The 26,326-nt window shown below is 40.2% G+C and overlaps 1 protein-coding gene across 2 annotated transcripts in view; it reads left to right on the top strand.

Moving 5' to 3' along the window:
* Positions 1-26,326, top strand: part of NTNG1 (netrin G1) — a 261,252-nt gene that overhangs the window by 75,841 nt on the left and 159,085 nt on the right. For both annotated transcript variants that reach the window (XM_070939340.1, XM_070939339.1), the window contains exon 2: positions 22,087-22,724. In XM_070939340.1, the coding sequence (XP_070795441.1) occupies positions 22,087-22,724 (638 nt within the window). The remainder of the gene's footprint in view (positions 1-22,086; positions 22,725-26,326) is intronic.

The following is a 26,326-nucleotide window of genomic DNA, read 5'->3' as shown; positions in this document are numbered from 1 at the left end:
AAGCAAATTGCATGAAATAAATGCAGAGTTGTTTTACAGAAGTCAACTGAGTATTTCAGCCTTTTTAAATTCAAAGCTGTTTCAAGGCTCTTTCAGAGACTATTGCTAAATGCAGCTGCATAAATTAAAGGGAATAGAAAACTCCCAAGTGAAAATATTATTGAGGGTAACTAAACAAAATGGCAGGAAAGAATGCTAAAACTTGAATTGCAATCTCAAATAAACAAAAGCCCACAAAATTCAAAAGGTATCAAGCATGTACAGTATAAACAAAGCATAATTTGAATATGAAAATAAGATCTCAGGATGTTTTATGTTAATTTAATGTTAAATTAAAAGCAGCCAACTTTGTATTTCCAGTTTCCTTGATAATATATATATGTGTATATCTATATCTATATCTATATCTATATCTATATATCTATATATATCTATATCTATATATCTATATCTATCTATCTATCTATATATATATATATATATATCTATAACTATATATCTATATATCTATATCTATATATCTATATCTATCTATCTATCTATCTATCTATCTATCTATCTATCTATCTATCTATATATATATATATATATATAGGTCTTTGGTTATTCGGGTTTTCTCCTGCGTAAAATTGGAAGTGTCTTGGCGATGTTTCGACGAAGTCTCATTCATCATCTTCAGGCTGGTGTTTTCGGCTTTGTGCTTCTAGGAGCAATGTGTGATCACAGTTGTTTCTTCCTTTTAACTGCCAGTGGGGGTGTGAACTGATTGGGTGGGAGCTTGGCTGTGTTCTGATCCACAAAAACTGGACAACTTCCTCACACACCTCAACAGCCTACACCCCAAAATACAGTTCACCATGGAAACAGAAGCTAACAACCAACTTCCCTTCCTGGATGTCTTAGTCTACAAGAAATCCAATGGCTCCCTAGGACATACCATCTACCAGAAGAAAACACATACAAACCGCTATCTGCACGCACTCTCACACCACCACCCAGCACAGATCAACTCCGTAGCCAAGACACTCATCTCCAGAACAAAACGCTTAGCTGACGAACAACACCTAAAAACCGAACTACACACTCTCACTAACGTACTAACATCCAACAGATTCCAAAGAAATAAGATTACCAAGCTAATCCAAAAAGAAACCCCCACTAAAACCCAAGACAGAGAACAAGAAAACAGCAAAGCCCTCCTCCCATACATAAAAGGCACCACAGACAGAATCAGCAAGATCCTCTACAAACAGAACATCAAGACAGCATTCTGCACAAAATGAAAAATATCTACCATCCTAAGAAACCCCAAAGACAAAATTGAGTTAGAAAATCAAGGAGTATATGAAATCCCATGCACTGCCTGCCCCATCATATACATCGGACAAACCAACAGAAGAATAAGTGCACGCATTGAAGAACACAAGAACTCAGTCAGAAAAGAGGAACCAACTTCTTCCCTGGTCCAACACTTTAAAGCCACAGGACATGATATTGACTTTAAAAAGACCAGAACTATCGCCCAAAACTGAACATGTTAACAACAGAATAATCAGAGAAGCCATCGAGATAGAAAAACGCCCACACAGCATGAATAAACGAGATGATACCTCCCGCCTACCAGCCATTTGGAAACCTGCCCTCATTGACAAACGAGTCCCTAACACAAAGAATGACACCAGACCCACACTCATGAAAAACCACACAGGATGTCACCACCACACATCCACGCAAAAAGCAAACCCACACCGATGAGGCACCACCACAAACCAGAAGCCAGACCACAGCTGCATCATTAGCCACTTTAAACCCCTCCAATCCATACATGAAGCAAACTAACACCCACCATGAAGATGTGGCACAACCACGAACGTGAAGCCAAACAACAGCAATGCAGCTCACCAGCTCAAATCCCCCTGCAACTCAGACTAATTTGAGCACAACCAAGCCCCCACCTAAACAGAACACACCCCCATCCAATCAGAGCACAGCCAACCCCCCATCCAATCAGAGCACAGCCAAACCCCCAACCAATCAGAACACACCTCCATCCAATCAGAACACAACCAAGCTCCCACCCAATCAGTTCATACCCCGACTGGCAGTTAAAAGGAAGAAACAGCTGTGATCACACATTGCTCCTAGAAGCACGAAGCCAAAAACATCAGCCTGAAGATGATTATGTCTAAGGTCAAATTCTTGCCTAAGGCCCGCTGGCTAGTGAATTCTGGGAGTTGGTATCCACTATAGCATAGGTAGTTCTTGATTTACAACCAATCATTTAGAAACCATTCAAGGTTACAAGGGAACTGAAAAAAAGTGACTTACAACCAGTCCTTGTACTTACAACCATCACAGCATCAGGAGACCAAAATTCACATGCTGGGTGATGAGCATGTATTTACAATGGTTGCAGCTTCTAGGGTCATGTGTTCATCATTTGCAACCTTCCCAGCTGGTGTCCCACAAGCAAAGTCAATGGGGGTTCGCTTAATGAGTGATTCACTTAATTAATTCAGTTACGGTAATTACAGTGGTTCACTTAGCAACCATGGCAAAAAAAGGTGCATAAAATCAGGAGTGATTCACTTAACAGTTGACTTGCTTAGCAATGAAATTCTGGTTTCAATTGTGATAATAAGTTAAGGACTACCTGTAATCTTAAACTAGCTGAAGTTTTGTAAGGTGCAAAGAATCAGGACCATGAGCTAAATTCCAATTAAGCTGATTTATTATACACAAGTATCAAGTGAACTAACAGTACTAAACTGGTGCTAGATAAGAGTTAACAGACATTAAGACAGATTGGACTTACACTACTTATGGTACGGGTGTTAAACTTGCGGCCCGCCGGCCAGATGCATCACGTGCTGGCCATACCCACCCCAATTTAGCGAAGGGGGGAAAAGTTGTGATATGTCATGTGACAGCAACGTGACACCATGAGTTTGACACCCCTAACTTATGGGAAAGTAAAGATTCTAGGCCATTGGTGTCAAACTCACGGCATCACACTGCTGTTATCTTTATCTTTTATTAGATTTGTATACCGCCCTTCTTTCGGACTCAGGGTGGTGAACAGCCAAAATAAAAACATTTGTACACAAAAGTTAAAATAATTTTAAAAATAATTAAATGAAATTTGAAATTCATTAATGAAATAATTAAATGAAATTTAATGAAATTTATTTCCATAATTTAAACATTTCAATTAAAAATCAGTATCAAACTTTAAAACCAATATGGAATCAGGCCAGCCCGGCTAACTGAAAAAAGTAAGTTTTTAAGGCCCGATGAAAAGTCCGGAGGTCGGGGATCACTCGTATCTCTGGGGGTAGATCGTTCCAGAGGGTAGGTGCCACCACAGAGAAGGCTCTCTCCCTGGGGGTTGCCAGCCGACATTGTCTGGCTGACGGCACCTTGAGGAGGCCCTCTCTGTGGGAGCGAACCGGCCGGTGGGAGGCAATTGGTGGCAGAAGGCGGTTCCGTAAGTACCCCGGCCCTAAGCCATGGAGCGCTTTAAAGGTGGTCACCAACACCTTGAAGCGCACCCGGAAGTCCACCGGAAGCCAATGCAGCTTGCACAGGAGAGGTGTCACATGGAAACGCCCCGTCGCTCCCATAATCCCCCGTGCAGCCGCATTTTGCACCTGTTGGAGCCTCCGGATATATCCCAAAGGGAGCTCCATGTAGAGAGCGTTACAATAGTCCAGACGAGAAGTGATGAGTGCTTGAGTGACCGTGTGTAAGGAGTTCCGATCTAGAAAGGGGCGTAACTGGTGTATCAGGTGAACCTGATAGAAAGCCCCCCTGGCCACGGCCGTCGTATGCTCTTCTAAAGACAGCCGTGCATCCAGGAGGATGCCCAATTTGCGGGCCCTTTCCGTGGGGGCCAGTGATTTGCCCCCAATAACCAGAGATGGCACCAGCTGGCTATACCGGGATGCTGGCAGCCACAGCCACTCGGTCTTGGAAGGGTTGAGTCAAAGCCTGTTTCTCCCCATCCAGACCCGCACAGCCTCCAGGCACTGGGACATCACTTCCAAGGCATCGTTGGGATGGTCTCGGGTGGAGATGTACAGCTGAGTGTCATCAGCGTACTGATGGAACTCCACCCGAAAACCACAGATGATCTCACCCAGTGGCTTCACATAAATTTTGAACAGGAGAGGCGAGAGGACCAACTCTTGTGGCACCCCATAAACAAGGCGCCTCGGGGTCGACTGCTACCCCCCTGTCAACATAGATTGCGACCGGTCGGAGAGATAGGAGGAGAACCACCGCAAAATGGTGCCCCCCACCCCCAATCCCTCCAACCGGCGCAACATGATACCATGGTTGATGGTATCAAAAGCCGCTAAGAGATCTAACAGGACCAGGATAGAGGAATAACCCCTACCCCGAGCCCTCCAGAGATCATCCACCAACGCGACCAATGCCATTTCCGTGCTGTACCCAGGCCTGAAACCAGACTGGAGCGGGTCTAAATAGACAGCTTCATCCAGGTACTGGGGAAGCTGCCACGCCACCACACACTGAACAACCTTCGCAATAAAACGAAGGTTGGAGACTGGACGATAGTTAGCCAAAACAGCCGGATCCAGAGACGGCTTCTTGAGGAGGGGCCTCACCACCGCCTCTTTCAAGGTGGCCAGCAGGAGCCAGCCTCGTGTAACCTCCCGGGAAGCCAGCACCAACCAGGAGGGACACAGGTCCAATAAACATGTGGTCGCGTTCAGCCGTCCCAAGATCCTGTCCATGTCCTCAGGAGCCACAGGATCAAACTCCTCCCAGATAACACTCTCAAGACCTGCCTCAGTCATCTCGTCTGAACTAACCCAGTCAGCGGCCAAGTCTTCCCGAATCTGAGTTATTTTATCATACAGATATTGTACAAAATCCTCAGCTCGGCCCTGCAAGGGGTCATCCTGTGCTCCCAGATGGAGGAGGGAGCGGGTCACCCTAAACAGGGCGGCTGGGCGATTATCTGATGACGCGATAAGAGTGGCAAAATAGCTAGATTTCGCCGCTTTTATCGCCACTAGGTAGGTATTAATATGAGACCTTACCAGTGTCAAGTCAGATTCGGACCGGCTGGCCCTCCAACCGCTCTCTAGGCTCTTTTCCGGCGCTTCATCTCCCTCAGCTCCTCGGAGAACCAAGGAGTTACATGACATTTTGCAACATTTTTCCCTTCACGGAGCTGGGGTGGGCATCGCCTGCATGTGTTGCATCCAGCCTGTGGGCCACCAGTTTGACACCCCTGCTCTAGGCTGATTCCTCTTTTGACTCCCCCATCCAGGCTCTGCCATTCCTTCTCCTACAAGTTGAGAAATATTGATGTTAAGTAGCAGAAAGCCATGGAAAGGAAATACATCTCACAAAGCTTGAATTTAATTTAATTTATCGCATTTCTATGCCGCCCAACTCCCAAGGGACTCTTGGGAAACAGCTACTCTATTAACACAGACCACTTAAGATGCTTGTTTTTATTTTTAAAGCTTTCTAAATCCAAATACTTTACCATGCTAATTCCTACCACTAAACCTTTGCTTCCCAGCTTTTTGCTTTCCCAGATAAAATAGTTATTCTATCGGGTGCAGGTGCTTAATTTTCATTTGACCTTTTGTTAAATCTATCAGTATTCCTTAAAGAATACAGCACTGATGTTTATAGTTGGGAGAAAACTTGTTTTATAGCTTTTAGTTGTTGTTGTTAAGAATAAAGATGAACCAATTTCCATACACCTAAATCTGATTTCAAAATAATTTAAGTGGGCCAGCTTTCTTTTCTCAAGGCCTTCCTAGAGCTCAAACTACTGTTTCCTTTCTTAAAACAGGCTTTTGTCAGCAAAATTCAAGCCTTGTGCCACATCAATTGCTTTTGACCTTCACTCCAGATATAGAAGAGGATTTTTTAAAGAACTGCCACCATTGTGGTTCATTAATAAAAGATTTCCAAACTTTTTTTAAAAAAAAATGAAGACTTCACTTCTGACAAACTCATCAAAACATGTTTTAGTTAGCTTCAGTAGTAAAGAGCTATTGAATTTCCTATCCCTTTTCAAGATCCTCATTCTATTCATCTACCTCTCTTTTTCCTGATGCATATCTGAGCTAGCTAAGAATGTGGATTTTGTCCATCTTAAGAATGGCCTAGCTAAGTTTAAGAGATTCAAAAAAAATGTCTCCACCAATATTAGTACACAGTATTTCTGATTTATTTTTGATATCAACAAAATTAGTTGAATGTTAAATAAACCTAAAATAAACTTTTTTTGTTTTGTTTTGGAACTTGCCATTGTTTCTACCATAGACACTGGAGATGTTTATACAGATTTTAAACCAAACTCTCTTCAGAAGTATCCCTAGAATGCATTAAGGGATTTTGTACCCATTTCAGGATTATTATTTTTTTTTAGTCCTACTTTGTATTTCTTACGTACTGTATTGTATCCTAATTAATCAGAGAAGAGCTTTTTTAAAAATCTTTTTTGTTGTTGTTGTGATTTAACTTTTGAGAATTTATTCCTTGTAATCTATCTGACCTTATGGGTCTTTACTAACATCATTTAGTCAAGTGTTGATTTTATGAAATGATTTATAATACAGTTTTCTCAGTAGTTAAAACAGTTTAAATCCTTCCTCAGTCATGATTTCTGAGCAGTAAGTAAAAGCCAGGCTGTAGTAATAGAGATATATAAAGAAAGTGAATGGAACTAAGTAAACATTTTAAGTCAAGTTAGGAAATTTGCTGCAGAAGAATCCTCATGTCAGGAGGCAAAAATCAGTCTTTAAACAGGAATAATTATTAAATCACTATACAGGTAATCCTCAACTTATGACCCGTTGGTTAGTGATAGATAGAAGTTATAATAGATCTCCCTAGAGGTATTATGACCTCAATTTGAAATTCTGATGGCCAGCCCCATCCCCACCCACAGCAGAGGTGGTATTCAGAGAACCAGTAAATACCACCTCTGACTGGCCCCGTCCCCATCTATTCTCTGCCTCCCAAGTCCCAGCTGATCGGGAGGAAATGGGGATTTTGCAATAACCTTCCCCTGGAGTGGGGAGGGAATGGAGATTTTACAGTATCCTTCCCCTGCCACGCTCACCAAGCCATGCCCACAGAATCGGTAGTAAAAAAATTTGAAACCCACCATTGACCCACAGTCACATAACCACACTTCAGGTGCTAGGCAACCAGTCCACATTTATGGATGTTGGTAATGTCCCACAGTCACATGACTGCATTTTATGATGATTTTGACCAAAACTGGCATTTATTTCCAGTTTTCAGCAAAACTGCCCCCTAGCAAACCGTAGGTTCACTTAACAACCAGGGCATTCACATAATGACCACTGCAAAGGTAATAAAATTGGGTTGGTCAGATAAGGTTGAGTTGGTCATGTAGGTGACCCGATATAAGACTGATACAACTTATGACCATAATGACAGCTTTCAGTATATTTGTAACTTGAAGACTGTAATTGCAAGGATTGATGAAAAAATTATAGCAGAACATTCTAATACAGGTAGTCCTTGATTAACAACTACAATTGAGCCCAAAATTTATGTTGGTAAGTGAGACATTTGTTAAGTGAGCTTTGCCACATTTTACTCCCCCATCTCAGGGGTGAAATGCTCCCGGTTCGGACCGGATCGCCCGATCTGGTAGCGATGGAGGCAGGTGGTTCAGAGAACCGATTGCAAAAATCCCCATCACCACCACATGCCCAGCTGAGCCACGCGATCATCGGAGGCTTTTTTTCTTTTAAATGCCTCTGATGATCAGGCAACTCAGCTTTGATCGTCAGAGGCATTTAAAAGAAAAAAATCCTCTGCTGATCAGGCAACTCAGCTTAGATCGTCAGAGGCATTTAAAAGAAAAATCATTTTTTTCTTTTAAATGCCTCTGACGATCCAAGCTGAGTTTCCTGATTGTCAGAGGCTTTTTAAAAATCCTTTTTTTCTTTTAAATGCCTCTGACGATCCAAGCTGAGTTGCCTGATCGTCAGAGGCATTTAAAAGAAAAGCCTCTGTCGATCATGCAACTCAGCTGGGATCGTCAGAGCCTTTTGAAAGCATTTTTTTACAACCTCTTCGCCGAAGAGGTTGTAGAAAAAATGGTTTTAAAAGTTAAAAAAAAAATTGGGCTACACCCACCCAGTCGCATTAATCCCCCCCCCCAAGCCATGCCCACAGAACCGGTAGCAACAAATTTTAGATTTCACCACTGCCCCATCTTAATTATTAAGTTTGCAATTATTAAGTTTGTAACACAGTTGTTAAATGACTCTGGTTTCCCCATTGATTTGCTTGTCAGAAGGCTGCAAAAGGTGGTCATATGACCCCAAGACACTGCAAGTGTCATAAATATGAACCAGTTGCCAAACTTCTGAATTTTGATTATGTGACCGTGGGAATGCTGTAATGGTTGTGTGAAAAACAGTCATAAGTTACTTTTTTTCAGTGCCGTTATAACTTTGAACGCTCACTAAACGAATGGTTGCAAATCAAAGACTACCTGTACAGCTAGCATGAATAATTTCCAACTGGAGTCCTTCATTGCTAAGAACCTTGGAAATTCTACTCTGTATCTTCCCATTAAATATGGGGAAATTAATAAGAACGAAGATGCTGAATTGAACTGACACAGACATCAGGTCCTAAACCCATTGCTGAACTAGGAGATAAGTTATGTCATCTGATGCCCTTTCCTCAGCCTATTCACTCATCTTGCTTCCTTGCTGATCAAATGAAAAGAATTTCAAGCAAAAGGAGGAAAGTTGAGGTATTGGGAAAAGGATGGTGAACGAAAGAAATAATTTCTGCCTCGTTTCCTTCTGTGCAAAATAAACAAGGAGCTTCTCTGAGTTTCAACACTGTTACATTTTATTTTAAGTCAAGCTTAGTGAGCAATATTGATCTAAAGACAAAGGTGAGCTGAAATAAGGAGTGGTGTATTTTTAGAGATCGTTTCAGATCATCTTGTTTTTCTCAACACCTAGAAAATGGATCCTTGGCAGAATTTTCTGCAAATAATTATCCGTTCCTTTTTTGAGTTGGCAACCTCCATTCTCCTCTCTCTTCTTTCATACACAGAACACAGGAGCAGCACTAGTTGTAGGGCCGGTAAATATATCCAAATGAGCAACAAAATGCCAATGCAGTTCTCCTCTGGAGAAATCAATGAAATGGTTCTTCTACTTCCTGTTTCTATAAGCAGGAACATCCCCAGAGGAGATTTGAAGAAATTTGGAATGTATTTGGATTATGGGGCAGCAATTACATGAAGCAATAAGACCAGAAGGCTGAGATGAGGATGCCAAAAAAAAGGAAGGAAAAAATAATAATCTTGGCGGAGATAATCTATTTCCACTCACCAATCACTGCTGTTTGCTTTACATCTGAGTTTAAAGAAGTCTTTTGTGAGAAGATACAGCTTCCTGGAAAGGCTGCTGTTGTTGTTTTTTCCTTCACAAGTCAACTACATCTTAGAAAACAAAAATTCCATGAAAATCCATTTGACTTGCTACTCAGGAAGTGTGTTGACAATCTGGGTGGCAGTTGCGGAGTACAAAAAGGATCTTTGCTAGAAGGATTGATTACATTTTTTAATGCCTGTGTGTTAATCCTCCTTAATGTGTCTAATTCCTAAATGAATGTAATAATGGAACAGACATTTCTCAGCTTGCCAGAACAAAATGCTTTTTCCCCTCTGCTAGTGATATCTAACAGACTTGAGCGTGGAGCTAATTATTTTGACCAACAGGCAGCCTCAAGCAGATCGTAGCTGAAGATTTCCACCTAGCAACTCTGAAACTGGACCAAATGGGGAAAAAAACCAAACTACCAAAAACCTGTTTACTGCTCTTCAAAATACTATTCAAAAGATCTCTAAGTAACTGAAGAGAAAGCTTTGAAATACTTTTGCCAACTATTAATAACGAAATTTGTGGAATTTTGTCCTGTCACCCGTCCTCTGCATTACCACATTCTAAAGAGTATGTGTGTTATTTCACAGCACCTCTGGGTGTGATTGGGGCTGCTATTAATTAGCACGTTGCTGCCAATAACATTATGATGTTATTATTTTTGCCTCATCACACTTGGAGAACTCAGCAATTTAGTGAAACATTTTGGCAGACTGCAACAAAATTCTATTTTAATAGGTGTACACACAGAGAGGGTGAAGTCACCTATAATAATAATAATAAAACCTACTTGGTCTCATGCCCCCGTACAGTGTAGGGCTTGTATACTGGACAAGAAAAGAAGACCCATGGGTGCATTCACTGGAGGCACTAAAAAGCACTGGAAATAGAGTAAAAAAAAAGCAAAAATATGTGATTTGTCAAACATTTAATCAGGCATGTCTGGGAGACATATACCTATTTGCAGTCTGGAGGGGCTGAAGATACATTTCCAACATGTCAGTCGGTCATCATGTCATTTGGGAAATCCCAGAACCTGCCCTATGCTGACCTATACATCAGAAGGACAGGATTAGATATCAGGATATAAAATTAGAGGAAAGATAGTTTTCCTTGAATTGTTTCTCAGAAACGAAGGCTTTTTCTTCACTTGGTAAAAAGCTGTTCTAGGTTATGGATAAGCAAACTGACACCCTCCAGATGTTGAACATCTAATCCATAGCAAGGACAACCAGTAGCAAGAGACTGTAGGAAGCCAAGACATACTGGGGAACTAAAGCATTGTACAATACAGAAATAAAGAGGACAGAAAGAAGAAAGTTCTGTTAGCAAAGAAACAAAAAGGGTAAATTTGCTTAAGCCCAAACAATGAGGGTGAATTTCAAGAATATCTTAGACGTCTCCTTATTCACATGAATATAAAAGAGGGAGGAGGGAAGCACAGTCCAACTTGCAAGATTATATTGCTAGAGCCAATCTAAATAGAAGTAGTTTTTAGTTTTCCATAGAATCTACTTCTAGGTCTGGTCTGCCTCCTAGGGCTGACAAGCTGACCAACTTGTTGTGTCTCGTTGAATCTTGCTTTCTTGGATCATACAAAGGGTTAAACAAGATATCCAATTTTATCTGTGTAACTTAAGAGGATTTATGTCAAAGAATTATTATTGTGGCCTATTCATTTTAATAGGATATAAATATAATTAACAGTTGGTTTTGTTCAGTCCTTGTGAACTATTTGGTTTAGTGTTGTATTTATTCTGTTGTTTTGGTTCATTAGAATTTACTGATATCTTGAAAAGTCCATTTATTGTGCACAAGATTCCACTTCAGAAAAAGTGGTTTTAAAATAAACTCAGAATCTGTATAAATTTAGTCTGATTGCAACAAGGGCATCTATATATTTGATCTACTTCTATGCTGCAAGTAAGTTATCAGCAATAGTTATAAAAGCAGAAACTAGAGGAGGACAAAGCAGTTAAATATGCTGAAAACACATTGTTTGGTAGCTATTCTCAGACTGTCCACTGGATTTTCCCCATGAAGTCAGTGCGATTGTTTTAACTATGATGAATGTCAAAAGTTTGGTAAACTTTTCAGAGGTGAAATGCTATCGGTTCGGACTGGTTCACCCGAACTGGTAGTAAAAAAATTCTATTGGTTCGGACGAATTGGTAGTAAAAAAAAATGCTACCAATGCGGGCGAATCGATATTTCCAATGATCAGCTATGTGATGATCAGCTGTGCCATGCAAATTAAATTTGCTAGAAAGTAGGAAATCCTGCTTTCTAGTGAATCTAAATCGCGTGGCACAGCTGTTCCCCCCCTCGCTGTTCTACTTACCTTTGCAGACTCAGAAAAGGCTTCTTAATCCTCCTTTTTCAGTACTGCATGGTTGCGCATGCACACAAAGCTCACATTTGGCACACACCGCACATGCGCGCGAGAAGCAAACTGGTAGCAGACTTCAGAGCATTTCACCCCTGGTAAAGATGGACATTTAATATTCAGTAACAGGGTTGGCTTTGATGCATTTGCATTTGTTGGAGGATAAGGGAATATGTGGTGAAGCACACTTGGTGACAGTCTCTCCCTGACATACTTGAATGTGACCCCACTTCATTGCATTACAAAGTTACAACGCATATTTTATTTTTTTGGCGATAACTGTTTAGGACCAAACATTAGTACGGGTAATCCTCAACGTACAATTGTTTGTTTAATAACCGTTCAAAGTTACAATGGCACTGAAAAAAAGTGATTTACGACCATTGCAGTATCCTCATGGTCACATGATCAAGATTTAGACACTCATTATAATTAGCAATGTATGCTAAGTATATAAAATACTTGTGTTATACTTTAGTGTGTATGGTGGAGATTAATGCCAGGACGGTCACACTATGTCCAATTTCTTTTTTAATATGACATGAATAATTTTTTTAAAAAAGAGATTCAGAAACTCAGCAACTGGTTCGTATTTATGACGGTTGCAATGTCCTGGATTGTCCCATGTGGTCACCTTTTGAGACTTTCTTACAAGGAAAGTCAGTGGGAAAGCCAGATTCATTTAACAGTCATGTTACTAAGCTGAAGTGTTACTGCAGTGATTCACTTAATAATTGTGGCCAAAAAAGTCGTAAAACAGGGCATTTATTGTGTACCAGATTCTACTTCAGAAAGAGTGGAACTGTCTCACTTAGCAACAGAAATTTTGGGCTCAATTGTGGTTGTACGTTGAGGACTACCTGCATTTCCACAATGGGTATAAAGCAGTGGCTGTTGACCGTCTTTGGAAACACTGGTGAGTTGAACTCATGATACCTAAAAGCTATTAAGAAGGAGAATGCTGACATACATGTCGTGCAATTACCAGAACACTTTTCACAAACATGAAAATTATGTTAACTATTTCTCAGAAAAATTTCCCTGCCCCCATTTTTTTTCCCCCTTTCACAGCTCAGATCTGTTTTAAGTTCTTACTCTTTCAAAAACTCAGAACATTTCTTTTATTAAGCAGGACTGGGATTTCTGCCTATTTTCTCTTGCCTAGCATTACCATAAACTCTCATTTTTCTTCCTCTCAGTAATCACCAGACCATTAACCTATAAAGCAGCATGATAAAACCAAGTTGAACGGCTTGACTTATTTCTCTGCTTTATCTGTAGTCATTGTTTGAAGTGATTTGCTTACATTCTAATTTCTGTAATGTTCTGTTAGTGAAATGACTGTGCAGAATGAATTCAGATGAAGGACGAACCTGTTGTTTAGGTCAGTCATCTTCCATATATTACCAAAACTGGATGTTTAAACTATATTTTATGTATAAAGATAATTGGCTGTACTGTTAGGCATTATGAGATTGCAGCATCGAACAATTTACGTTAGGGGGGGGAAATCCAAGTTTGTTTTTTCATCCTTTTTTTCTTGGGTTGATGCTACCTTGGTACACTTAGGGTCAAAAATCATGTATTTGGTCAACCTCAGTTGTCTTCTTATTTTTTCTCCCGCATCACAGATGAGACTGGTTGGTTAACTAGGAAGGCAAACCTGGAGGCATATTCCAGGCAGGGTGGATTTGATTTAAATCGAGTTGATTTAAATCATGATTTAAATCATGATTTAAATCACTAGTAAAAAGGCTTGATTTAAATCAACTCAATTTAAATCATAATTTTTAAAGAGCAACTGTCATCTCTGCTACTCCTTTGACCCACTGTTGACTCACCGATAGTCCCAGTGTTGCAGAATATACAGCCTCATGCTACATAACAAAGCTCCATTTCATGCTGAATAAACTAAATTATTTATGTATCTTAAATAGAAAACTATCTTATGATAGATTTTTACTCCAAAAGTTTTTTATTAAAATAAATTCGATAAAAATCAAAAAAATCTAATTTAAATCAAAAAAATCCGATTTTTTTTTATTTTTTTAAAAAAAATCATTGATTTTTATCCACCCTGATTCCAGGTGACATGATGGGTGTGCATTCTGTTCACTTAATAGGCACTGATGCATTGTAACATTTATTTGAGCGGACAGAAAGCAGGTGGGGCATTGTGAGCAGCGAGATAGAGAATGTCAGTGGTTGTTGGATCAAATGTTTTCTAATCATAGTTGATATAATTCTACTATTTGGCTTTAGAACATGGGGAAGTATGGATTCTCAATCTTTGTCTTTGATAGCTTAAGTTATTTGGGGTTGTGCGTGAACATACATAAACACAAACATGCAGCTGTTTTAAAATGAACCTAAAGAGACCATGTCACTGTATCCAAAATGGACCTGAAACATGCAACCTGCCAAAACCCTATGCTAATTACATTGGACATAGGCTGCAATGTCCAGGCAAGGCCAAGGTCAACACAGAGATCATCAGGCCATCCACTTGGGTAATCTCAAATCACAATGGAAATTCCCAAATTGCTGTTGCTGCTGCTTATAGCATCAGTAACAGAGAGCACATCTGAATCTGGTGCCAAAGACCTTAATCCCATAGCAACCCTTATGTTTTGATTGCTTCTAAAGCAAGTCAGCTGTGGATTGTCCTCTAAATGGATTCTGCTTTATACCTATGCAGTTACAAGAGCTAGGATTCCTTAAAGTACAAAGGGAAAGGTTATTACTGTTCTAAATTTTGTGCTGGGTCTTTTCCTCTTGCTGCACATTATACTATCCAGGGAACATGTATCTTGGTATATATGGAAACCTTTCCTGGTCATTGGGGAGCAAAGGAATTTATTTCAGCCTGAGTTTAACGCTATTTCCATCATCCTGCCCTAGCTATTTTCTCTGGCCCTGGTCTTGATCTATGTTTTGCCTGCTGCTCCTATTGTCCCCCTTTTCATATTTTTTTTTTCCTGAAAATTTCTCAGGGCAAGATAGGCAGATTATTATATCCTACAATGAGATTCCTGGGACTTCAACTTATCTCGCCAGAGATCAAAAAGGTCAGCCAATTTCTTCCCAATCAGATAGTTAATACTCTTTCTAGTTTCTGCCTGTGCCATTCTGTTGCTGCAGTGGAGGTAGCATCATTTTTAGGACACATAACAGCATCCAATCTAGATTGTCCATTTCAAAATCATATTTTTTTTTAGCATGTGATTTTATCTGTATGGCCTTTTTAACGGAAAAAAAATCACAGCAACTCTACATTCAGGAGTGTGTTTTAGGCTGTTGTTTACTGATTGTTGTTTATTGATTGTCTGTTGTTACTCCTGGTGTTAATCCTTGCTTAACTGGGAGATTGATGGCAAGGAGGGGTTCTGGTCTTTTTGTTTCCTTGTTAGCTTTTTTATTGCCTCTTTTGAATGGTATGTAAACATTGTCTATCTCTATGTGCCTGTTAATGACTGATATGTGTGAGTGCCTTCCAGGAATTCTCTAGCAGTTTTGGATTTAGCTTGCTAAAATGCTCATAGACTCTCATTTGAAACTATGGTTCAGTCTTATCTATGTGTTGTGAAATTAAGGAGTTTTCATCGTGTCTTCTCACTGCTAGTCTTCTGCTTCTCTGTTCTACATATAGTGGCTGTTACAGTCCTTACATTAAACGTTGTAGATGACTCCTGTTTTTTCTTCTTGTGTGACTGGGTCTTTTGCTTTACTTAAGAGGTTTTGGAAAGCTTTAGTTAGGTGTGCTATGATCTTGTCTATTGGTACTTTAGTTATTGTTAGTCTCTAAAAACATGACCATTGGAGGGACATATGGGCATTGTAACTATCAGAAGGTCACCAGCTTGACTACACAGACAATAATCTGCCTTAAAGTTCATGCTCATACTTCAAGGGCTGTATATCTCTTGTAAAATCAGTGAGAATTAAAACTTTGCCTTTAATGTGTCTTAGTTATTTAATACTTGTATACTTTCCTTTGTTACAATGAAACATAATTTTAAAATAGGAATAGAGGACTTTATAACACAACAAAATTGTTAATTCCTGATAGTGTTTTTGTTACTAGTTTAGCAGTTTCATTGAGAGACCTAGTGATACATATGTTGAGATCTTGGATTAAGAATGTTTAAAAAAAAAACAGGTTCTAGTTAATCTTCAGTACTGAAAGCTTATAGGATAACTTTCTTTCTCAGCCCATCATATCTCACCAAGTTGTTTTGTAAGGGGAAATAAAGGAGGTGGGAGCACTATATATATATCAACTTGAATTGCTAAAATAAAAAAATGAAAATAAATGAGAAACATTCTTTGTTTAATTGAATAGGTAGGTCCTCAATCAGGCACAATCATTAGTAGAGAAGACAGGATTCACTAATATTTTTGTAGTGTGTTTGAGTGTATATGTATATACGTATTTAGGTTTGCAATGACTTGTTTAAGTGAGATGGATAGAAGCCATTATTGGCAATGCAGGATCACCTACTAGAGGATGATTGAAAAGGTTTGAAACCCCAAGGTAAAGAAGTGGTAAGACATATGGTAGTAATTAGTGGGAAAGGGGAAGATTAATTGTACTACAATTTCTTCCCTCACTTAGATATAAAATAAACTCGCAGTAATTAAAGGAGCTTCTTGCCATGCAGTTGAAGAAACTTCATTTAACTGCTCAATATACAACATTGTGACTCCCCAGGTCTGAGGAGCAGTTTGGGGAACTGCAGCATCTTCCAGAGATGTTGTCACAATCATTACCCTGAATTTGGGGACGTTTCCTGAAAAAGAATCCATCCGTGTTTGTTTGTTTTTCATTTATATTTTCATTTTATACTTATTCTTTTCTAAATCAAAATACACCAAAACCACCCTTACAAATAATGTAAAGAGGAATGCAGTTAAGGAAAGACAATGCGAAGAAAAATAACAAAAGGAAAACAAATACAAATTGTAGAGAAAAAGTGATAATAGAATGCATGTCTTGACAAATAAATAAAGAGTAGATTCACAATTCATAGAGTTCTAGTGTTGGATGGGATATTGAGGGTAATCTAGTCCAACCCCTAGCCTACTGCAGGAATCCTCATGTCATCCCAAAAACTGGGTGTCCAATTTTTTCCTAATCTACGACATATTGGAAGACTGTACCATGTTTCCTTACACTTCTCTATAAGTGTACACTTACACCATAAGGCTGAACATAGTAACTTCCTTTAATAATTCTTCATAACACCATGTTTTGTCATACATACATACATACATTACGACAACAACAAACAAATGTTTCTTGATATCTGGAATTCTTTGAAACATTCAAGTGAAAGGAACAGAGACGTTTGCTGAAACCAACCATTTGTTGAAACAATGAAACAAGTGTCACAGCAACACAATGCAAGCCCATATACACGTCCATCTTTCCGTTTCACATACAACAAGGTTCTATTATCTAAATCAGGGGTATCAAACTCGCGGCCCATGGGCTGGATGCGTCACACGCTGGCTACGCCCACCCCCAGTTTAGCAAAGGGGGAAAGTCACAATACATCATGTGACAACGATGTGACGATGCAAGTTTGACACCCCTGATCTAAATGTAGAAACTGTACCTTAATTCCTGGATCCCCAGCATGGTACTCTCATGTAGGGTGAGAGTTGGCTACATGGTATGGGGCCAGGTTATTTGTAGGACTAATTATCTCTATCTGCCCCATGCAGAAACAAGCTGAGGGCCTTGTTAGTTTTTTTAAAAATAGCATCTTTCTGGACCCGGAAAGTATATTCTTTTTGGTACAGTGTTCCTTTGGAACAACATTTCCCCTGTGTTTCGAACACCCCAACTCTGCTACATTTTCTCAAAGCCTTGAAAACCTGGATCTGTTCCCAAAAATGGGGTTCAAGCTGTTACTTATAACTTATTAAGTTGTTCACTTGTGGCAAATTGGTGTACCGCAGTTGCTGTTTTATGTTGTCTGTATTTGTATTTTAAATGTTGTTAGATGTGCAGAATTCTTAAGATGAGAGAGGTGGCCGTATAAATAGAATTAATAAAATAAAAATTAAATGAATTAAACATGCTGTGACTTTCCATAAGACCCTCTCCAAATTACAAATGTTTCCACTGGCCCAATTACAGCATAAGGCAATAAAATCGTACATCTCAAGTACAGCAGTTAAATAAATATATTGCCTTTAATTCTTATGTGCAACATCTGCTATTCACTGAGACATTGTCAATGGCCTTTAGAGATTCTTTTAGCAGCACAGGGCAAGGCATTGAAACCATGATTTCCTGTATTTCTTGAATTCCCTGGAAAGAAAAAGTTTTTCCAACTTGGAGATTCTCCCCCCCCCCTCCCCGCCCCTTCATCTCAGGATGTTCTAGGGCAGTGATGGCTAACCTTTTTGCCATCGCGTGCCAAAAGTGGGGGAAAGTGTGGGGGGTCACATGCGTGTGTGCCCACACCCATAATTCAATGCTCCCCATGCCCACACCCTCCACATGAGCACATGAACCCCCGCGTTCTCCTGCACATGCACACATAACTCCCCTACCCTCCCCCGCACATACACACATGACCCCCCTGCGCCTGTTTTGGGCCTAGCAAGCCTATCTGAAGCCTCCAGAGAGTGAAAACGGCCTCCCCCACCCACCCCCGGAGGCCATTCGGAGGCTGAAAATGCCCTCCCAGAGCCTCCGCGTGAGCCCTGAATTTACCTGGCATCCTAAACAGGCCACGTGGAAACTCCTAAGAGGGGAGGTGTGGGCGGGACTAGCTGAAAATCAGATGGCCAGCATGTGCATGCAGGCTGGAGCTGAACTAGGGCAATGGCTTGCATGCCCGAAGATATGGCTCCACATGCCACCTGTGGCATGCGTGCCATAGGTTTGCCATCACGGCTCTAGGGAAAACAGGTTTAAGACCATCTTCAGCCACAGAATCTCATAGATGATTTTGGGCTCTCTGTCTAGCCAAATTCACAGGATTGTTGTTGTGGGATGAAATGAGAATAGATGCTTCATGAGCAAAAGCCTGGATGGAACGTTGTCATCGTCAAACCATACCAGTTAGGGGAAAAGTTTCCACTTTTCTGTGTCTTGCATTTCCTACATGCTGGCCCACAGTTGACTTGTACCTTAAGATGGAGCAAATTCATTTCCACCCAGATCTATCTATAAGATTGTGGGGTTCTTCAAAGTGTCACAGAGTCTGTGCTGTGCTTGCCACTAACAAGGTCGGCATTAAACTGCAGCCATGTGTCACAGTTTGCAATCCATTGGATTTGAGCTGCCAGCAGCAGCTGATCTGATTGATACACGGATGAGTTAAGAGACAGGATTTTGAGCCGGCTGTAATGCTCATGGAACAGCATACTCAAGCTATACTCCCAGGCTCCAAATGAGATGGCCTTTTGCTGTGAAGGCAAAAGTGGCAGCAACTCAAGTTAATGTGGGAAAAGGTCAAGAGGAGAATAATTCACTTTCACCTTGCTACAGAGGAAGAGCTGCAGTAAAAGCTGCCCATTTATTGGTGAGATTATATATAAACACGGAGTTCATATCTTCAGCTACCACCTCAGGCTGCCATCCAGGCTGAGCTGTTGTCATCACCTACCTAATCAAGTGGCGGATTACCTGGCCTTGATAAATTGAAGAAGCAGCTACGGGATTGCAAGGAGGAGGGAGAGAGAAAGGGGTTATGTCAAATAGTTTGCTAGCCTGGAGCAGCTAATATGGGAGCAGATGTCTGGACCAAGTCTCTAAGCTTGTAGTCTGCAGCACCACGGAATGGTTTGTAGAGAACAGCATAAATGTCTTTGAAGGAAGATATCCATAAAGAGCACCCTGTTAGGAATGATATATTAGAGGCTATGGGACAAAGGGAAAATGAGATGATATAACTGGCATTGTTTTAGAAAGGAATTCCCAAACTCTGTATAATAGGCTTCAACCCATTTGAGTTAGAAGGAACCGTTTATGTGAACTGTTCTGATAAGCAATATCCTTTCCGTGAAGAAACACGGCACACATCTAAAGCCAAACCCAGTTATTGCATTGTTGTTCATCCTTTGTGAGTTGATTATAGGCAGCTTGCTCAGGGTATATTAATTTTTCCTCTTGAAATCCTACTGAGCGGAACATCAGCATTTCCTAAGCGCACAAGTGTGTGGAAAGGTTTTTGTCGAAGCAAGTGGCAAGGCTAGATAATTCTTGTTCCAATAAATAAATCAGGCATTTTGTTTTATTGGAGAAGTCCAGTCTGATAAGGTAAAAATCCAGCTGTAAAATAACTACACCGGGGTAGTGTAATATATAATCATCGATATAATGCTGAGGGATGATGGGGAAAAATTGGATTCTGGACATAACTAGATTTGATAGAAACACTATTATAATCCTACCAAAATAAATTCCGTTTTTGCTCCTGGAATCAGTAGAATTTATCAGTGCTTTAAGCACAGCTGGACTGTGCCTTTGATTTCATGAAAGTTTTTTATTGTCAGAAATCCAAGAACCAAGTAAAATAGAATCTGAACCCAAGTAATTCAGTTTCTATGCTGAGAATAATCACTTTTGCTATTTGTCATAAGAAACCAGAAGTTGCCCTCTTCTGAGTCGATACTGATAGCAACTTTCTGGAGTTTCAGAACAGATTTTTCCCAACTGTACTTTGAGAAACCAAAGATTGAACCTATTATCTTCTGCATACGAAACATGTGCTTTAATGCTAAGCTGAGTGTACCTCCCCTATGTTTCACCATCTGATATTTAAAATTATTATGCATAATTTGGATTTTATATTCATGGGTTGGACCAAAAGCTATCCAGGACACTGAGCTCCAGTTTTCATTCACTGAACGCTATGTAATTATCTGTGAAACATTTGAGAGTTCAGCAAACATTAACCATAATTTTTCATATCTTGTCCCTTATATCTAGAATTCTTTTTTTTTCTTGTTTACAAGTTAAAGATTATGCCCAATTCCACATTTCTAGTTCTTGAAGTTGCATGTTGTACAAACACAATTTAGCTATCTCCGGATGGTCTAAATATTTGAGGAATGCTGGGAAACAACCAACATTTAAGAATAGCAGGTATTGAAAACGTAATATTTATTCTAGTGCCGCCATGTAGAGAAGCACAAGGGTTTAACATGAAATAACAAAGTGGGGATGCACTTCCTAGAAAGATGTCCTCATTATTGTTCAGCCACATCAAAAGTTAACTTCCTCCACATGGCTCTGTGCATGGTGACTTTGCATAGATGACTTAAATAACAGAAAACTAGATGCTTCTTGAAATTCAAAATTTGAGAAGTTTATTTTTATGTGTGATAATGCCAAATCATTGTTCTTCTTTAAGAGCTCTGATCTCTTTATTCTTTTCTTTTTTCCTTTTATAAAACAATATGTTTGCAAAGCTTCTATTAAAATTAAGAATTGAAATCTGGCCTGTGGGAAGAGGTCCAAAATCCAGAATTATATCTCTGTGGTTCAGTGGTAGAACCCACTCTTGGCATGAGAGAAATCCCAGGGTGAATCACTAACAACTCAGAATAATTTAGTCTTTCCCTTCTGTATAGCTAAAGGAAGATTCTATGGGAGTTAAACAATTTCAGGAAAATGCAAGGGAATCCAGTAAATTCATATAATTTGGTTTTGAAGAAGCATTTGCAAATTTCATTCCTGCCCATCCATTTTTAAATTAATTTCATAGTGAAGGATACTCTGTATATCGAAGAATGCCTTAAAATACTGAAATTGAGGTGGAAACTCTATGATTTTCCAGATGTTAGTGAACAGTTCCCAGTTTTCTCAACCACCAAGGCTACTGGTTACTGGAAACTACAATTTTTTCCAGCTTCTCCAACCTGACCTAAACTACTGCTCTTTCCAGCATGCAACATTTGCCAGTTCTTATTTGATAGGTTGAATAGGGTAAGAACTGTGGTGGTGCAGTGGTTAAAATGCAATATTGCAGGCTCTGCTGCTCACTGCCAGGTGTTCTATCCCGACTGGCTCAAGGTGGACTCGGCCTTCTGACCTTCCAAGGTTGGTAAAATGAGGATCCAGATTGTTGGGAGAGATATGTTGACTCTGTAAACTGCTTGGAGAGGGCTGTAAAGCACTGTGAAACGGTATATAAATTTATTGCTATTGATAATGGAAACTAGTTGCTCTACTCTCATAGAAACCTTTTATCCTGGCAACCACACTTCTTACAGCTGTTTTTCCCCCCTTCTTTCCAGGGGAATCCCTACATGTGCAATGAGTGTGACGCAACCATTGATGAACTGGCACATCCACCCGAACTGATGTTTGATGCCGAAGGAAGGCATCCCTACACCTTTTGGCAATCAACCACATGGAAAGGTTACCCAAAGCCTCTCCAAGTGAATATTACCCTGTATTGGAACAAAACCGTCGAACTCACGGACAACATAGTCATCACCTTTGAATCCGGCCGTCCAGACCTAATGATCCTGGAGAAGTCCCTCGACTATGGTCGGACATGGCAACCATACCAATATTATGCTACAGATTGTCTAAATGCTTTTAACATGGAACCAAAAACAGTGAGGGATTTATCTCAACAGACAGTCCTAGAAATCATTTGCACAGAAGAATATTCCACGGGGTACATGGCCAACAGTAAAATCCTCCACTTTGAGATTAAGGATAGATTTGCATTTTTTGCTGGGCCTCGGCTTCATAATATGGCTTCTCTCTATGGGCAGCTCGATACAACCAAGAACCTAAGAGATTTCTTTACTGTCACAGACTTGAGGATAAGACTGCTCAGGCCAGCAACTGGGGAATTATATGTGGATCCACAGCACTTGACACGCTACTTTTATGCAATCTCTGACATAAAAGTAGTTGGAAGGTAAGAGAACATAAACAAGTATATATGCGTATTTTCTTTCAGTCACATTAACTTCCTTTTTTACTTCCTTTTCTCTTCCCTTTCTAAATCAAATTATTGAACTATTGTGATTTGCAATGTATACAACCTTTTGCACACATACATACCCACACCCACACATATATATATACATACATATGTACATACATACATACATACATATATGCTATAAAGATAGTCCTCAATTTACAACTACAATTGAGACCAGAATTTCAGGTGTTAAGCAAATCAGTTGTTAAGCGATCACCTTTCTTGCCAAAGTTGTTAAGTGAATTACTTGCAGTTGTTAAATTGATAACACAGTTGTTAAATGAATCTGGCTTCCCCCATTGTCTTTGCTTATTGGAAGCTGGCTGGCTTACATGACCCCAGAATGCTGCAACTGATTGTAAATACCGATTGCTGATTGCCAAGCACCCGAATTTTGATCACGTGACTGTGGGAATGCTGCAACAGTTATAAATTCGAGTACCGACTGTAAGTCACTTTTTCCAATGCCATTGTAACTTCAAACAGTTGTTAAATGAATGGTTGTAAGTTGAGGACCACTTTTAATTTATTGATTTTTAATTCTAATGATAGCAAGTGGAACACCAGTTACAATTACTATACATGAATGAACATTAGGGTATTGTTTTTCTTTCTTAATGGCCATGTTCTCACAACAGCAATATTTTGGGAGATATTTGACCTTCATACACTACAATAATGGCCAAAGTTTTCCTTCCTTCCTTTTCTCACTTTCTGTATTATATTCTTTTCCTCTTTCTTTTCTTCCTTTCTCACAAATAGGGCACAGGGAAGAAACAGGTCACTTTTGTCAGAATTCTCAAATGATTGCCTGTAGTAGACCTTTGAAATCATGCCTAGGATTGGATGGAGTGATATTCTTTAAAGCTACCTGGTTGCCTTCCCATGATTTACAGCATCAGACACGAGATGTGTGGGTTGATGATTGAGGTTTAGCTTGGCAAGTTCCAATTGCTAAGTGGTTTAGAAGTATTTCTGTATCGAATGAAAAGTAAAAAAAGAAAAGAAAAAGGCTATGTTCACAAAGCACACATTAGGGTTAACACATCCAGTGCCATTTCTGGATGTACATTAAAACTATTATTTTCTAAAGAGCTGGATATAGAATTCTTTATTGGCCAAGTGTGATTGGATACACAAGGAATTTGTCTTTAGTGCATATGCTCTCAGTGTACATAAAAGGGCAAGATACACTCATCAAGAATCACAAGGCATAACAACACCCAGTGACAGTCATACAGTACAATAAGCAATCGAATCCTACTAGGAAACAATCAATATCAATATAAATCGCTAGGATACAAACAACAAAGTTACAGTCACGCAGTCACAAGTGGGAGGAGATGGGCGACATGGAAGATGTATTAGGCAGAGGTAAAAGTAAAGAAGTCTCTGCAGTTTTGTCTGACTCCGTTAGTCATAATTCTAGGGGACAGTGCCCATTTCCATTTTTAGACCATTGAGCCAATGCTGTCCAAAGACATTTTGCCTGGTCATGTGACCAGCATGACATCACACCCACAGCACAGTATGGCAAAACATGGAGTGCTGTTATCTTCCCACTGAAGTGGTACCTATTTATCTACTCATAATTTACATGTTTTCAAACTGCTAGGTTGGCAGCAACTAAGGCGAGTGAAGGGAACTCACTCCATCACCTGGTGCTAGGACTCAAACCACTGGAGCACAGATCTTGTTCTGACCTAGGCTTCCTGATATAATAAAAAGCACACAATTAGTCCCAAAACCCCCTTTTTTATTTTAGCAGCTGTGAATTCCTTTCATTCACAGCACATGCTGAATCACCAAGTGTTTATAAATAGTCCAACAGAAGTCTACCACAATCCTTCGGATAAGGCTGGTAAACACCCACCTTTATCTTCTTTGACATGCTGCCAGAGACCTAATTGGCAATTATCTTGGCAAGGCCACACGGAAACACAGAGTCAAAAACGGAGCTTCAAAGTACAAACTGACATCATCCACAATGTTGCTTCCTGCAAAGGCCTACATGCCTTTGCTTTTCCTTTATGTCTTATGGGAGGGGCCAATCATCTCCAAGCCTTACTCCCGAGTTGTCCCTTTTGTTTTAACTGTTCTTGCCTTCTGGAAGCTCTGCACATGTGCGCACTAGGAAAAAGCTCCCCCTGTTCCTCTTCCTCTCTGATGTCCGACTCTGGAGGTTCCAGAGTCTGCACATAACTCCCAAATGGCCCTGGTCCCATCTCTGCCTCCCAATGCAGAGCCCTTGTCCGAGCTTTCCCCAGACTCCAGGACTGGCCCATGTTCCTCCTGAGCCTCCTCGCTGTCTGATTCTGCTGCCAGCTCCGCAGGCTGCTGGCGGACCACAACAAATCTTCTCTGGTGGCGTCTTTTAAGCCACTGAGCCCCCATGCCTCTGAATTAGGCAGAAACAGAGGAGAAATGGTGCATTATCTAAGGAGAAGCAGTAGACATCACATCTAATGAAATAAATGCAAAAGAAAAAAATTGTAAATGTCTTTTTTTTTTTTATGGAAGCAGACACAATGTTACTATGAACCGTAGGAAGTTGCCAGAGATTGAAGATTTGTGACGGTGGGATTCAAATTTTTTTTTACTACCAGTTCTGTGGGTGTGGCTTGGTGGGCATGGCATGGCTCGGTGGGCGTGGCTTGGTGGGCATGGCAGGGGAAGGATACTGTAAAATTTCCATTCCCACCCCACTCCAGGGGAAGGATACTATAAAATCTCCATTCCCTCCCCACTCCAGGGGAAGGTTACTGCAAAATCCCCATGTCTTCCCGATCAGCTGGGGCAGAGAATAGATGGGGGGCAGGCCAGTCAGAGGTGGTATTTACTGGTTCTCTGAACTATTCAAAATTTCCGCTACCGACCCCTCCCATCGCTCCGGATCGCTGGTGCCTCTGTCTTCAGAGCAAGACGTCTGCATCCAATTCTGCCGGCAAACAGTGAGTTTTAATGATTTTCAACAAGGCAGACAGAGCGGAAGCAAGAGTGCAAGCTTTTTAAGAGAAACAGAACTTAACTCTGTGAATACATTGTTGCAAACGGAGCTCTCTGGAGCTGGAGGCTGGGAGGAAGCCTTTGTTATGGGCGGAAGGGAAAGTGAAAGTTAAAAGGAAACTGCTTGTTAATAGCCCTCTGCCTGAAGAGAAAACTACTGGGCTTTGAGTATAGTTTGAAGAGAGGATTGTTTACTTTGGAAAAACTTTGGAATATACTTTCTAAGACTGTTTACAAGATTTTCTGGCTGTAAAAGGAAAACTTTTCTTTAAATAAAATGGCTGCTAAACAACTAAAGCCACCAACTTCTAAAGGGGGAGGAGGTTCCCCTGTAGTGACTCAAAAACAACAACTTCCGGCTGATACACAGTCACAAGACCTTAAAGAATTTATAATGGGTGCCCTGAATAATCAGACAGAAATGATGAAAGGATTTTCAGAGGAGTTAAAGAAACTTACAAGTGTGGTGGAGGAAAAACATGATGAAATAAGAGATGACATTGTTTTTGCAGTTTCAGGATTGGCTA

The sequence above is a fragment of the Pituophis catenifer genome, unplaced genomic scaffold, assembly GCF_029215685.1.
Source record: "Pituophis catenifer annectens isolate HBS135680 unplaced genomic scaffold, rPitCat1.0.hap2 SCAF_3, whole genome shotgun sequence".
Classification (NCBI taxonomy): Eukaryota; Metazoa; Chordata; class Lepidosauria; order Squamata; family Colubridae; genus Pituophis; species Pituophis catenifer.
The sequence above is the reverse complement of the archived record's forward strand: the minus strand, read 5'-3'. Positions and strand labels throughout refer to the sequence as shown.